The 14,165-nt window shown below is 38.6% G+C and overlaps 1 protein-coding gene across 10 annotated transcripts in view; it reads right to left on the bottom strand.

The window, feature by feature from the left end:
* Positions 1-14,165, bottom strand: part of KDM6A (lysine demethylase 6A) — a 157,682-nt gene that overhangs the window by 18,502 nt on the left and 125,015 nt on the right. For all 10 annotated transcript variants that reach the window (XM_059815342.1, XM_059815270.1, XM_059815286.1 and 7 more), the window contains one exon: positions 1,455-1,584. In XM_059815342.1, the coding sequence (XP_059671325.1) occupies positions 1,455-1,584 (130 nt within the window). The remainder of the gene's footprint in view (positions 1-1,454; positions 1,585-14,165) is intronic.

Below are 14,165 nucleotides of genomic sequence, written 5' to 3'. Positions count from 1 at the left end.
GAGAGTAATTTAAAAAACGGAAACAACAGAAAGAAGACAGGAATGTTCTCCATTTCCCTGCACTGTGGGGAACGAACAGCTACCTCATACAACCCTTTCCATGTTAAAAGCTAGGTTCATGCCTGAAATTAATTTGTTACTGCAGTTTACTTCTTGGCATGAATTATTCCCAGGTTGCTGTGGCTTTTGCAACTCAGGTTTCCTGCAGTTTATTTCTTTATCTGACAGTAGCCTTGTACATTCTCTAAATCTACAGAATACTCTGAAGAGCAAGGTAATACACTAACTTTCTTTACAGAAATCAAAAAGCTAATTCTACAGATAATGTCCACAAGAAACAATATAATTAAAAAGACTACTCTCACAGTATACCTCATGTTAACCAAAAAGGTTGATTTGATTTTCTTACACTTTTGTGCACCTATGACCTCAATTTTATGCTAGTCTCCCCTATTTTTTTTTCTTTTTTCTTTTTTTTTTTTTTTTAATTGTTGTGAAACTTTTTAAAAGACATCTCTTTCAAGAAACAAAACACAATACAGAGTTCCCAAATATCAGGACCCATGCTGGCACATCTATACAGTGTGCGGCAACATGGTGACTTACCAGCTTTGTATGGACTCAACAAAGCTGTGACAGACTTTTAACAAGGTAGATTAATTCAGATGCAACACTTGGAAAACAGTTGGAAGCATTACTGCTTCCAACTTAATCTAGCTCTCAGGCAGACTGCTTGTGTAGTATCACACCAAAGTGCCGACTGCTTCTGGTCCCCAAGTAGGGCTGCGCAAAGCTAACTTGAGGTTTTCACACCAGCTGTATGGACATACCATAATTTATTCTACTGTTATCAAAGAAGTGGACATCCTGTAATTCATTCTTTTATTACTAAGGAAGTTAGCTCAAACTATACTAAAGCTATTATAAAACTGAAGTTTTAATGGTTGCATAAGAAAATAATATGCAACTAAAACCTGCCTTTTCCTAATGACATTTTGTTCTTAACATCAACTCAACTTTTATTGATTTTTTTCTTTACTATGTTTTGAAGCAGACTGTTAGGAAAGTTTAGTTTAATTACCTGCTCGTTTATACCTAAACTACCACTCACAAAAAATGTATATACATATTTGAAATATTGTACATTGTATCTAGTGAACTGTTTTGCTTATTCTGCCAATATTTTGAGTATTAAAAAATAAACAATTTCTGAAGCTGCTTCTTCTCTTGTTTATTGAAATTCTTCATTTACAAGTACTTTAAGAGTCAAACTACGCCTCAAAATTTTGTTTAAGGTTAGCATTTTTCCCACTTATACACTAGTTGGGAGAGCACGGTAATCAGAATTCAGCTGTGAATAGTGCATCTTTAAAATAATTACATTATGTAATTCAGATATCTAAATAATTACAGAAGACAGTCAGCAATGTACTTTTACCATTAGATTTACTTACATAAATACTAGGAGTAGGTGGATTCAGCTTGTCCTTTGGCAAGGGAGGGTACGGTGGAGGCGGTGGTCGTGGAGGTGGGCATTTATCCAATAGAATACTACTGTTAGATAAGCCATTTTTACCCAGATTCCTAAAAGGAAAAAAGAACTGCCTCTGTCAATACTTCACAAATAAAATAAATATATATTAGCGTCATCTCTTCTGCAAAATAATGATGTATAAGGAGAAGCCATAATTCAAGATGCAAATAAAGCTCATATATTTTAATCAAGAATTCTCAGTATATAATTTGATAATGTTCAAAATAATTCCCACTTTGCCTGCCAAATCTGCAATATCACCACTATTAGTTAAAAATATAGCCATTTTAAATAAAAGCAAGTATGACTCATTTGACAAAATTTAACAGAGAAAGCAGGTTTCAACTAGAAATAGAGAAGAACCTTATTAGGCCGGTACTGGCTGGTGGATGATCAGTTCAGAGCAGCTGAGATAACGCAGTCCGGTAATGCTGTACATAGCACTGTGGCAGAGCACAAAGTCAGAAAATGACAATGCCTCAGCCAAAAAACTGCTGAGTCACAAAACCCAACTACAACCACACTAAGGACACTACATTGAACAACCACCTACCCCTCTCTGATTTACACATTTTGAAGCTAGAAGGCGCCACTGCTGCATCATCTGGTTGTTTGAGCAACAGAGGAAAGGACCTACCCTGAGCGAGTTGCTGTGTCAACACCCCTACGTGTACTTGGAGTGAGAACCTTGCTGTTTGTATTTGCCAGCCTTTCTCTGGAGATTTCCAGACATGAATAACGCACCGCATGGGTGTTAACTTTTCCTAGAATGAATGACCTGAAAAATCTGCATTCTGAGCTTAGTTTATATTGAATTTCCAGTCACTATCACCCAGAAGGTATTTATTAACAAAACCATCCCTTAAATTTTTGCTTGTTAAAAATGACTTAACCACTTCAAAATTCTTCCAGCTAAACACTATTCAAATCCTTCTTCCAACCTCACTTGATTCACTAGCTGTTGTTACCACCTCTCAACACCCCACAAAATGGGATGTTTTTAATGCATAATTTAGTCACGTTTCACCATAAAACTCACTGGTTACAAAAAAGTTCTTCTGGTAACAAGAGTCTTTAGCAGAAAGCACAGCTGACTTACATTAAATGAAACTCCAAGCAATAAATAGAGCTTGTCTCTAAAACAGAGAAACCGTGATACTCGCACTGAGCAACATCATAGAGCTGGATGCTGGCATATGAGAGCACTGCTTCCAATTCAGCTACCATAAACCACGAGTAAGATGGACTTGGAGCTTGAGATCAGATCAGATTGACTGTTATGACAAACACTTTAAAGAGAACGAGGAAACATCTCACCTACAGCAGGCTGCAGCAAAGACAAGCATCCTGAGAAACTCGTGCTCATCACAACAAACAAGTCAGTCATTCAGTTCAGAACTTTTCTAACTCATACATGGCTCTCCTCTGACAGAAGATCAGAGCAACAGACAGAGACATATTTAACAACTGTCTCCAAAGCACTCCTGTCAAAATACCAAACAGCTTATTCCTCGTGTTAGGTGAGTCTAATGCCAGAATAGATTGCAACTTCAAAGAAACTGAAAAAGCAATGTGGAAGCTTTGATTAAGCATCATCCAACTTGGCGAAAACCTCACTGACTAATGCTTAATCTCTGATGTAGTTCTTGCAAAGACCCTACTGCCCCCCCACAAAAAAAACACAGAAAAAACCATGGCAATATAAAATCACCATCACCCAAAGAAATTGATTGACCACAGTTGCATGAATTTGAGATTCAGACCATCTATACAAAGTGAAACTATAGTCTGAAGAGCAGGTATTAGAAGTAACTATAATCTTTGCATTACCAAACTGAAAAACAAGACAAGCAAATACATAGTATTAAAAATCAAAAAGAACTATAACAACATTCAGTTTGAATTGATAAACAGTTCTCAGGCAATTTCTGAGGCAAGGAAGATGAGAAAGACTGAACCTGAAGAAAAAGGGACTTTGCTCAGAACCGGCGTGACTTAAGCTGCTGTAGTGACAAGAACATAATCACCACAGTGGAAGTTCAGTAAAGCCAGGGTACGTGGGGTCTTCAGGGAAGGGGGACAATAGAGAAAGAAGAAACTCCTGTATGCTTTGAGAAATTACAGGTCTGAAAAGGCAAAGGAGATAGAGAAGAACGCAGATGATACAGAGGAAAAGATCAGATGAACAGAGATACCTCATAAACCCAGCACTTGAAGCCGATACCAAATATATGCCACCGTTTCCTATTAAGTTACTAAAACCCCATGTGGAAATTTAAAGAGAGGAAAGGGGCCAAAGAAAAGCAAAGCTGAGATAGGAAAATGCTCGTAATTCAAGTGGCACAGGAAACACATGGGCAGAATATTTAGTAATTTTTAACGGACAAGTTTCACTCTATAATCTTTTTTTTGACTACGAATCAGTATAACTTACTCTTACTAACAATGAAAGAGAACTATTAAAGAATAATGCTGTAACTGACAGTGTGCAAAACAGAGCAATGGAAATTATAAAAAACACCACAGAAGTACTAGAAAGATTTGCTACTGGCACCTGAAATGAAGTGGTGAGTATCCACTGCTGGCCTCTCCACCTCTCGAAATACTATGGCCAGTGAAAGAGAAGTGAGAGACCCTTTTTGACCACAGCAACCGTGAGGAAAATCTCATATATCTCTGTTTCAAGAAGGTGTTTTCCGTAAGAGGATTTCAAACTGGTTGAAAGAGGAAACATAGATGCAATGCTTGAGAAAAAACAAGCCTGATTTAGGCCTGGAAAAGAAATTGGATGCCCAAACAGTCAGCTACAAGGCCATGACAGAGGAATGAAGAGAAGGACAGGCTTCATTCTTTTATATTGACTTTCCAGAGGGAATTCACTTTTCATAGACTGCGCAGGCAGGAGAACACCCTTCATTCCCAGAGTGGGAAGAAAGGCAGGAGCAGCTGTCAGCCTCGGAAAGTTAAGGACAGGGGTGCACACTGATGTGCAGCACTGTCCTCAGCCAAAGCTGCAGCTCTCAGGCCACTGCAATTTGGTCGATGGGTAAAAGTAGCAACAACTCATGCAACTGCTTTACCCTGAGGACCAAACTCAAACTGTCATGCTTATGAGTGATACCAACCACTACGGATGAAATAGGTGCCTTGATTTCATGTAATTCTGGGATGTCTTAAATGATCAACCATCAGATTCATTAAAACACCCCTTTTTTCCATTTTACCACTTTCTAGGATACATTCCCACACCTTCTAAAAACAGCTTACAGCCTTCAGTCTTAGAGAACAACTTCCCCTCTGGCTGTACCAAAACACAGTCAGCCAGAAGCAGAGGTGTGACCCAGTTTGCTTCGCAACAGTCACTCTCCTCTTCATTATATAGCACTCACTCACACTCCCAGTCTGTGCTTTTAGCAAATATTAACACAAATAATTTAATGTTATCTAGGGATTTCTTGACAAACGGAGACTGATGGCTTAGCCTGAGATGATGCCCTCATCTGCCTACAACACTTCTTCCCTCGAGTTTACTATTTTCACTGCATGAACAACCCAGTAGCTTGTTATGCAGCTGGGACATCCCTGCCCCATGGGAAGATGGGCTCCAGCTGCTCTAGCCTTAAAGACTCCCCTGTCAGAACCCTATGTCACTATCAAAAACTAAGTAACACAAGACCAAAATCTGATCCCAGGGCAACATCACTGAAACATTTACAATTACATGAAACTTAAGAGGTAGTTGCTATACACTTCATAGGTACTGTATTGACTTTGCGTCGTCCTAGTTGACAAAAAAAAGATTATCATGCAAGTTTAAAGCCAACTGTGTTACACGGCTGTATTAATTTTAACTCTATTTTATTATACAAACTCTAAACTACATCAAGAATATTAAAGTTAACATGCTAAAACCTATTTTCTGAGAACCAGGAATCATTATCATTAATTACTATCCTTTACATTTATTGAATTCATCACCTCAATAATTTTTTCACTCAAGCCTAATGTCAGGCTGAGAGGATTACATCTATTTCTCAGACAGTAGTTCCATAGTGCTTTTCAATTCCTCTGAATTTTTTTCTTTTCCAAGAACTATATTAAAAAAATCTGTATGCACAATAAACAACAATTCTCTGGCCTGCTCTTTCAGAGCTCATGGATGTATGTTATCCAAACCTCTGACTTAAAAATGCCAAATTTAAATAGAACTACTGCTTAACCTTCTCCTTGATTATTGTGAAAACACAGAGTGTGTTATCGTACGTCCCATGATGTGAACATCGTATCTGCCTTTTTCCCAAGCACAGAACAAAAATATTTACTGAACTCTCTTGCCTCTATTGACGAGTCTAATAGCTCTGTGCAGTCAGTAAGCATTAGTGTTTTTTGTGTTTCTTCTTTTTCATTCTTGGCTACAGTTCTCCTCTCTCAAACTTCATTTCTGAGTTTTCTAGAACTTTCAGCTTCAGTACTTTTAAAAATATTTCCCCTTTTTGTTTTTAACTGGGAGATTGTGACTTTTTGATGATAATGAGAAGTTCCTAAACAATTTCCAGTTACCTATACCTTTGGATTTTAGGTACACTTTACAGGTCAAAACAGAGTAAGTTACAATCGTTTGCACTTAAGCAGTTATTTTTCTTGTGAAGTCAGGCTATTTAAGTGAATTATTATTTGAGGATTAGCTGCATGAGAATTAACAAGGTTTTACCACTCAAGAGATTATAGTTATTCTGAAGAACAAAATTAATACCCTCTCTTCCTCAAATAAAAATCACATTTAAAGTGAATATAAGGAAATGTGGATTTTTGTTATACTCTATCTCAAATCTATCAGAATTAATCTACAAAGAAGAATGAACAAAACATTTTAAAAGTGTTCCTGTAGAAGGAATCATGTGAAGGACTGGGATGCACAGTACTTGACCCAGTCCTGATTCAAAACAGACGTACCCAGCCTTTCTTAACAATTAGTGGACACAATTAATTGCTTTCATACTGTAAGTTATTACAAAACCACAGAAAAATGTCTGTCAACACCCATCACCCTGGGAAGGAGGCGGGTGGTTACTCACAATGTCTAACTTGGGCTCTCCGAGGCCCACCTCCCCAGGCTCCTTCTAGAGCCAGTAGGGAGAGAGAGATGAACTCTCAAAGGGGAATATAAAGATGTTATGTCAAGCGTACACTATGCTTAAATGCAAGTAATACCAGATAATTATACAACCTGTTTCTCATGCAGTTCTCTACCCTAGCCTATCACAACCAGGTACTAGCTGGCAATACTCCCAGAGATCTTTCTTTTTAAACCTACAGAAAATCCTACAATAGAATTGTGAATTTTCTCATTATGCAAACATATTTCTAATAATTTCTGAATTCTGTTCTGGTTTTGACCTCAGTAGTATAGGTTAGCAGTGAATTTCATAGGTTAATTATATGTCACGTAAGAAGTAATGTTCCTTTTTTCCTTTTCGTAATGACTTTTACACCTTTCCTTTCTATTTCATTTGCTTATCACCTTGTTCTTACGCTGTAACACAAACAGAATCACATTAACAACTTATGAAAGAAAAGCATTGTAACAAGTGGTACCAAACTTATTCATATGCTTACCTTCCCCCTAAACTATAAATCTTTCCTATGGTTTTTTACTCCCCGATAATTCTGCTTCCCATCTGCAGACTTCTGTATTTGACTTTTAAAACAAAACAGAATGTCTTACTCTAAGCGGGGTTTAGCTTATTTCAAATTTTATTCTTAGAACTTTCGCTATGGTGAAGTTGACTTGCCAGAAGTAACGTGCCTTTAGAGCAACTGAACAATTTTGCCTTCAAGCCAAAAAAGTCCTTTGCTTACAGACAAAGAACCTCCCAATAAAACAAGAACTGGTTTCGTTGGTTTTGTTTTTAAGAACAAAACACAATCTTAATCCATCTCCTTTCTCCGCAAAGTACTTCCCCTCAAATAGATTTAGGCTCTTTGCCTCTCGATTGCAGAGCTCCCAAACCACTAACTGACCTCACAAAGCAGGCTTAATTGCCAGGGAGCAACACCTTCAGAAAGATCGGCCCGAATTTGCTTCTGCCCCAGGCTTCAACACAGAGCCCACCGACCAACGACATGTCTGTCCACTTTAGCCTCCGCATTGCTTTTCCCACTCCTGCTCAAGAAGTTAATTTCCTATGCTTCTGTACGTGTTGGCTATTCATCAGACTCTTTTCCAGACTGTTCAGCCCAGACCATCCTCTATTTGCCATCCTATACTTTTATCACTTCAGGAGATCCCTTGAGAGGCAGCTAATCTCTCCTGGTCTCCTGTCACTTTCTTTTCTCAATGGATTGCTCTCTACTCTTCCTCTTTGCACACCAAGCAAAAAGAACTACAAACAGGCATGTTAGCCACCTTTTAATATGCATTAAATCAAGCCTACACCTCTCATTTGCCTTCCCCAATTAAGGCAAATTGGTAAAGCTTTCAAGTTCAGAAATGCCTTAGAGTTTTCAAATTAGTCTTTCCATATATCACCATAAAAATGACAACGGCAACTTTCAGCTGACAGGAAGTTGCCCAGTTATCCAGCTGGGCTCTTCAGAATTGTTTGAGGGCCTCTTGCACGGACTTCTCTAAGTCATTATCAAACAAAAGTTTTGTTTGGAGCTTTGCCTGTTCTTTCAAGACTGTGAACAAGTTTTAGTAAATAATGATTAAAAAATAATAACTAAGCTATTTTTTATTTATTTTTAGAGAAACAAAACACGTCAACCCAGGGACTTCTCTACAAAGGAAGGACTTGACCTCACGTCAGTTTTAGAAAGGGCAAGTGATAGACCCTCTTAACTGCGACGGATACTGGATTTTTAACATTACTCCTCCAGGATGTTAATTAGATGCACCAGTTGAAACACAGAGCTAGAAATCAGCTGGTTTGACTTCAGTAGAAATAAACAGCTGGAGTGTTACATCGCAAGTCTTGCGATAACATTTCATTAGTTCTCCTTCCAGAAGGATTGCTCACAGGGAAAAGACACTTAAATTTCTAAGAGTACAGAAAAGAGCTTTTGATAACAGTCTTTTTAAGGAGACCTGATACAGAACTACACAACAGAGCACACACGTATTAACAATCGGCTTTTCCAGTAACAAACTCAGAGCAGTTATTCCTAACATATTTTCTTCTTTTAATCACACGGTTTTCACTTATGCTCAAAATTGCTTGGTTTTTTTTTTTTTTTAAATGACATCAACAGGGGATTTTCTCTAGGAATCTAAGGAAGGATAATTAATTTAATAGTACACTCTTTTATATGTTATTTTGCTCAGAGGCTTAAAGAAATTTAGTTTACTATGTAGACAGTTTACCAAACATCATAATTTAGTTGTTTTATAACCACCTTAAAATTTGCTGTTGCAATCAGTTTTATTGGTAGGAAGGACTAACCAAATCACACTTACACTTCCCAGAATCACCTCCTCAATTTTCTTTCAACTGTACACTCCAATAGCAGTTTAACAAGATGAGCACATTTGTTACCCTACGGTTCTCCAGAACAGCATCTTAATGAGATTTGCATATTTTAGTCAATAGCTCAGCTACTGCATTTCTAAATTCCTTGTAGCTTTTCAATGAACATTGTCTAGCCCTTCAAGGGAAGCTCCTTGTAGAAGTATCAATTGCTATGCCAGCACCTTCTTTTTGACCCCTTCTCAGCCTCCTAAACAACCTCATTTCACCGCATCAATAGAATAGGTCTCTGTTAAATATCTCAACACTCTCACCGAGGAAGATGGATATAAAGAAACTTTTCAGCCTCTGCAATGATCTTAAGCACTCACTTTAGTCTTTGGCAAAATAAAACATTTACCAAGTCTGTTCCTATAGACCAGACAACCTATTCACATATAATAAAAAAGAATCAAACGGAGTTTTCTATTTGGCATGTGTTTTGCATTTTATGATACAAAGCATCTCCTTTCACCTAACGGCTTCACTTCAGCAGCTTTTAAGACACTTGTTTACATAAAGCAAAATTACAAACTCCCAGCATTTATTTCGCCTGACTACTTCCATTTTTATTTTATTGTAATGCATGATTTCGGAACCCCTTTTCTAATAATTGCTTTTACCTTAAAAACCACCAAACTTCCATATCTCTGATGTTCCTTTGTTCTTAAGCAACAAGCAAAAGCCTAGCAACATTAACAAACAAGTCAGTTTTTGGTGGTTAGTATTACCATGTTGCTTCCTGATAAAATCCCTCCTGTAAAATGAGGAACTTCATTACAATACAGTTCACTATCCTGTAGTAGATCAATTACAGTTACGTTGTGAATCAACTCTTGCGCATTACTTAATCCCAAACCGCTAATAATTTCAGGTCTTTTGTGCTCTAAGCACAAACAAACCTTTAGTGTCTAAAAGATGTAAAAACCAGCTTCTCTTAAACAATTTTTTTTTTTCAACCTGTAAGTATTTGGAAAAAAGATAACAAATAGACTTCTGAGAAATTTCAGTGTGACTTACAAGTAACACAAACACTCTGGTTTTGAAGTAAACATATAGTAAACAGAGCCAAGTGCAGAATAATCACAGAATCACAAAGGTTGGAAAAAGACCTGTAAGATCACCAAGTCCAACCATCAACCAACAACACCACCATGCCCATTAAACCATGTCCCACAGTGCCACGTCCACACGTTCCTTGAACAACTCCAGGGATGGTGACTCCCCCACCTCCCTGGGCAGCCTGTTCCAGTGTTTCACCACTCACTCAGTAAAGAAATTTTTCCTAATATCCAGCCTAAACCTCTCCTGGCGCAACTTGATGCCATTTCCTCCTGTCCTGTCACTAGTCACTTGGGAGAAGAGGCCAACACCCACCTCTCCGCAACCTCCTTTCAGGTAATTTTAGAGAGTGATGAGGTCTCCCCTCAGCCTCCTCTTCTCCAGGCTGAACAACCCCAGTTCCCTCAGCCGCTCCTCATAAGACTTGTGTTCCAGACCCCTCACAAGCTTCGTCGCCCTTCTCTGGACGCGCTCCAGCACCTCAGTGTCCTTCTTGCAGTGAGGGGCCCAAAACTGAACACAGTATTCGAGGTGCGGCCTCACCAGCGCCGAGTACAGGGGGCACAATCACCTCCCTACTCCTGCTGGCCACACTATTTCTGAATAAAAACAGTTCATCTAGAGCTCCAGTTATAAAAAAAAAAAAATCAAATTACATCCACCTGTTCCTACCTGCCAAGATGTCTTTTTTCCCCCAGAAAATACCATCAGGACAATAGGGCAACAGACTGTATCAAGTACGTACTGTCAGGTATCAAGAAGAATATGCCAGAAGATAACAGAATATAATTATCCACATTAGACATGAAGCCAGAATATCTTTCTGAACATACCAAACGAAATAAGGCCATGTATGTAACAACTGGAAAATATTAATACATTTAAGGCCCAATCCAGTGTAGCTCCAATATATACAACCTAATACTATGGGACAACTCCCCTCTCCCGGTGCATGAAGTTTATCCTAGCACAGGTGTTTGGGGTTTTTTTAAGGAAAAAAACCCCAAATAATTATTTTCAGGTTTTCTATTGTGGATAGCTTTTCTGCAATTTTTACAGTAATTCTAAAAATCAACATTTTTGGTCACAAATTCACTTTTGTACCTCAAGATACCACTTACAGAGATAGCACCCAAATGTAATCAGTACTATGGGAAGTACATTCAATTCTTTGTTTCTGCATTACCTTACACTGTGTTAAAATAAAGATTAACATGCAGTATTGAAGTTCATAGTATCAGATATGTTAGTATATAAACACCTGCTATTCTACTATGTATAAAGCTTGACTTATTGCGCAAATAAGCAGGGGTTTCAGCAGATTATCTTCCATATTCTCCCCTCTAGACATTTTTCCCCTACGTCAATCATGCACACAGTATCTATGACAAAGATGTTCTCCCCAGAGCTCTGCTGCTGAGCCCTCACGTGCATGCATGCACACCTTCAAACTACACATTTTAAAGCAAAGCAAGGGCTCATCAGCTAGTTAGTACATGGCTGGGATAGCCTTGTCCTCAAATTATGCATGTAAACTGCAAGACATAAGGATGGTAGGAAAAAACCCTATTAATATATTATATCATGGTTATATTATATAGAGTTACTATTTCTATTACCATGAAAAAAACATGTAGACAGGACTGGTTACCCTAATAGGTTGTCGGCCCTAGCACAGGTCAGGAACAGTAATAATGAGCACAACGGATTTTTCACAGGTATGGGAAATTGATTGTCTCTCTGCCTTTACACTTAAGGCTTACCCTTAAAATGTTGCAATTGTTACCTTGTTGCCAGTCCCACAAAATTTCTCAGAATCTCGTTATTGTTAGAAGACATATGCAGACACTTTCCAGCAAGCATAGCTCAACTAGAGAGAACCTGCCTCTAAACTTGGTAAAAGCAGCCCCAGCCCAGACTGAAGCATTTCTTGACCTCCAAGTTGCTAAAAAACCAAGTCTCTCCTCCACCCTTCCCGCTGCTCATCTTTATTATCCAGCTTCTAAGTCCTCTGCTTTGCTGAATTAAGGTGCAGACAGGCTGAAGAGGGAGCTCTCAATCTCTACTCCATAAGAAAGAAAGTAAAAGGCATATCTTAACACTTTTTGAGCCGTCTGCAAACTACATGGGGCAAAGTGTTAGCTTATCTCCCTTGAAAAATGATGATTATGTGAGCCTGGGAAAAAATAAGGACTATATGAACCCAAGTGAAACAGTGTAGAAAAAGACAAGAGACCTGATCACCACATTCGGAAGCACTTTTTTAACAGTCAATATTTCATAATTAGGGTCCCTGAATACTGTTAGAGACTTTTATGTACAATTTAAAGCAGAACACGGTATCATCCCAGTGAGTAAGCTAAAGAAAGCACAGTGGCAGTATTTGGCCAAGCAGAAAGTAAACCTGACGTGCAGGTCATGGTAAAGATCTATAGGTTCTGGCTGTGCTTAAAACTCAGCCTTCTGCACTGAATTCACAAGTTCGAGTTGGAGTCTGTCCATAGTCTTTGGCAGACAGATTTGCTCCGCCTTCCCTCAGACAAGGTGCAGCTAGGAACTCAGTAGCCAGTACTCAGCAGCGCTCAGCCACGCCTGTGACTCGCCGAAAAGCCTGCTGCCAGCAGGAAAAGCCTGCTGCCGGCAGGAAAAGCCTGCTGCCGGGACGGTACCCCGGGCGAGGGCTACACCCCGCGCCCCGCTTCGGCGCCCCAGCCCCCAGCACAGGCGGAGCCGCCCTGCACCCCCGCGCCGGCAGCAGTGTTTACATCGCTGAGGGAAGTCCCTGCAGACACTTGCGCGTCACTCACAGCAAAGTCTTTCACATGTCTTGCTAGAACGAAGCCCCCGTTTTTAAAGCGGGAAAAAAGGCAGAAAAATACCTTTATTACCCTCCCTCTACTTTAGAAATTAAGTATCACTGGCATACTACCTCTATCCATGAGCAGCACAGAAGTAAAGACTTCTATTAAAAGCTGGTTCAGGATTTTGGTAGTAAAAACGCTCAGCGTTTTGCTACTGAACACGAACTGCAGATCTCGCCTCTAAAGGGCTTGATAAATAACGTACTAAAACAATCAAAATGCAACATTTGACTAAAGGAATACACTTCCCATTACCCTCCCAAGAAAGCCGCATGCAAATTTCTGCTAAGCAAATTTTAAAGACACAGATCAGCTACGCTTCAAGAACGAACTTTATCACAATTACTTTTACGTGTATTTGCAATGCACACATCCTAACACCACACACTGAAGTTATTTTTATATGTCTACCAGCAAGAACACATACACAGTCCCAATTAAAAAAAGCTGTTAAAACTCATGTTTATGGATGTAATAGGTGTAGAAAAACTTCACCTGAAAATGCACATTACAAGACTTAATATTTGAAACATGTCAAAATAAGCTCCCTATAGGGTTTTTTTCTCTTCTAGGAAATTTATCTTTGTAACAGGTACCTACAGACCACTATACCATGATCAGTATTGGTCATCAAACCCCAGTACGTTTAAAAACTAGTAATTCTCAATCACAGTACAGATTCAGCTTTTTTCCATTTAACTGATTTATGTAGATGTACTGAAAGGAGGACATAAACACGCTTTCATCACTTTTTTAACATCAAAAAGGGTAATGCTCAAAAGCACCACATTTGCTGTATAATCCCAAATAAAACATTTTGGAGTAAAATATATTGAGATGGTAAAAATTCTAACAAGAATTCTGACACCAGAAAAATACAGATATCGTTTCAACTAAAAGAATTGTAAACACAGTTAAGCATGGAAAATAGCAGTTAGAGTACAAACCAAAGCATTCAATAACCATGTGCTTATGATTAAAGGAACATCTGTGAACTTTAAAGGCATCTTATGTAACTTTTTCACAAATGGTGACAACTGTAAGACATGGATACAGGAATTATAGTCCTCTAAACAGCCACTTCAATTTCTCAGCATGTCTGGATTTAAAACAGAATTCTTTTGAGAAGACAAATCTCTCCAAAGACTACTTAGAAAATCTAAGGAAACTGAGGTAGTCTAAACAGGGAAGTCTGTGAGCAGT

Source organism: Gavia stellata, chromosome 1, assembly GCF_030936135.1.
Source record: "Gavia stellata isolate bGavSte3 chromosome 1, bGavSte3.hap2, whole genome shotgun sequence".
Taxonomy (NCBI): domain Eukaryota; kingdom Metazoa; phylum Chordata; class Aves; order Gaviiformes; family Gaviidae; genus Gavia; species Gavia stellata.
The sequence above is the reverse complement of the archived record's forward strand: the minus strand, read 5'-3'. Positions and strand labels throughout refer to the sequence as shown.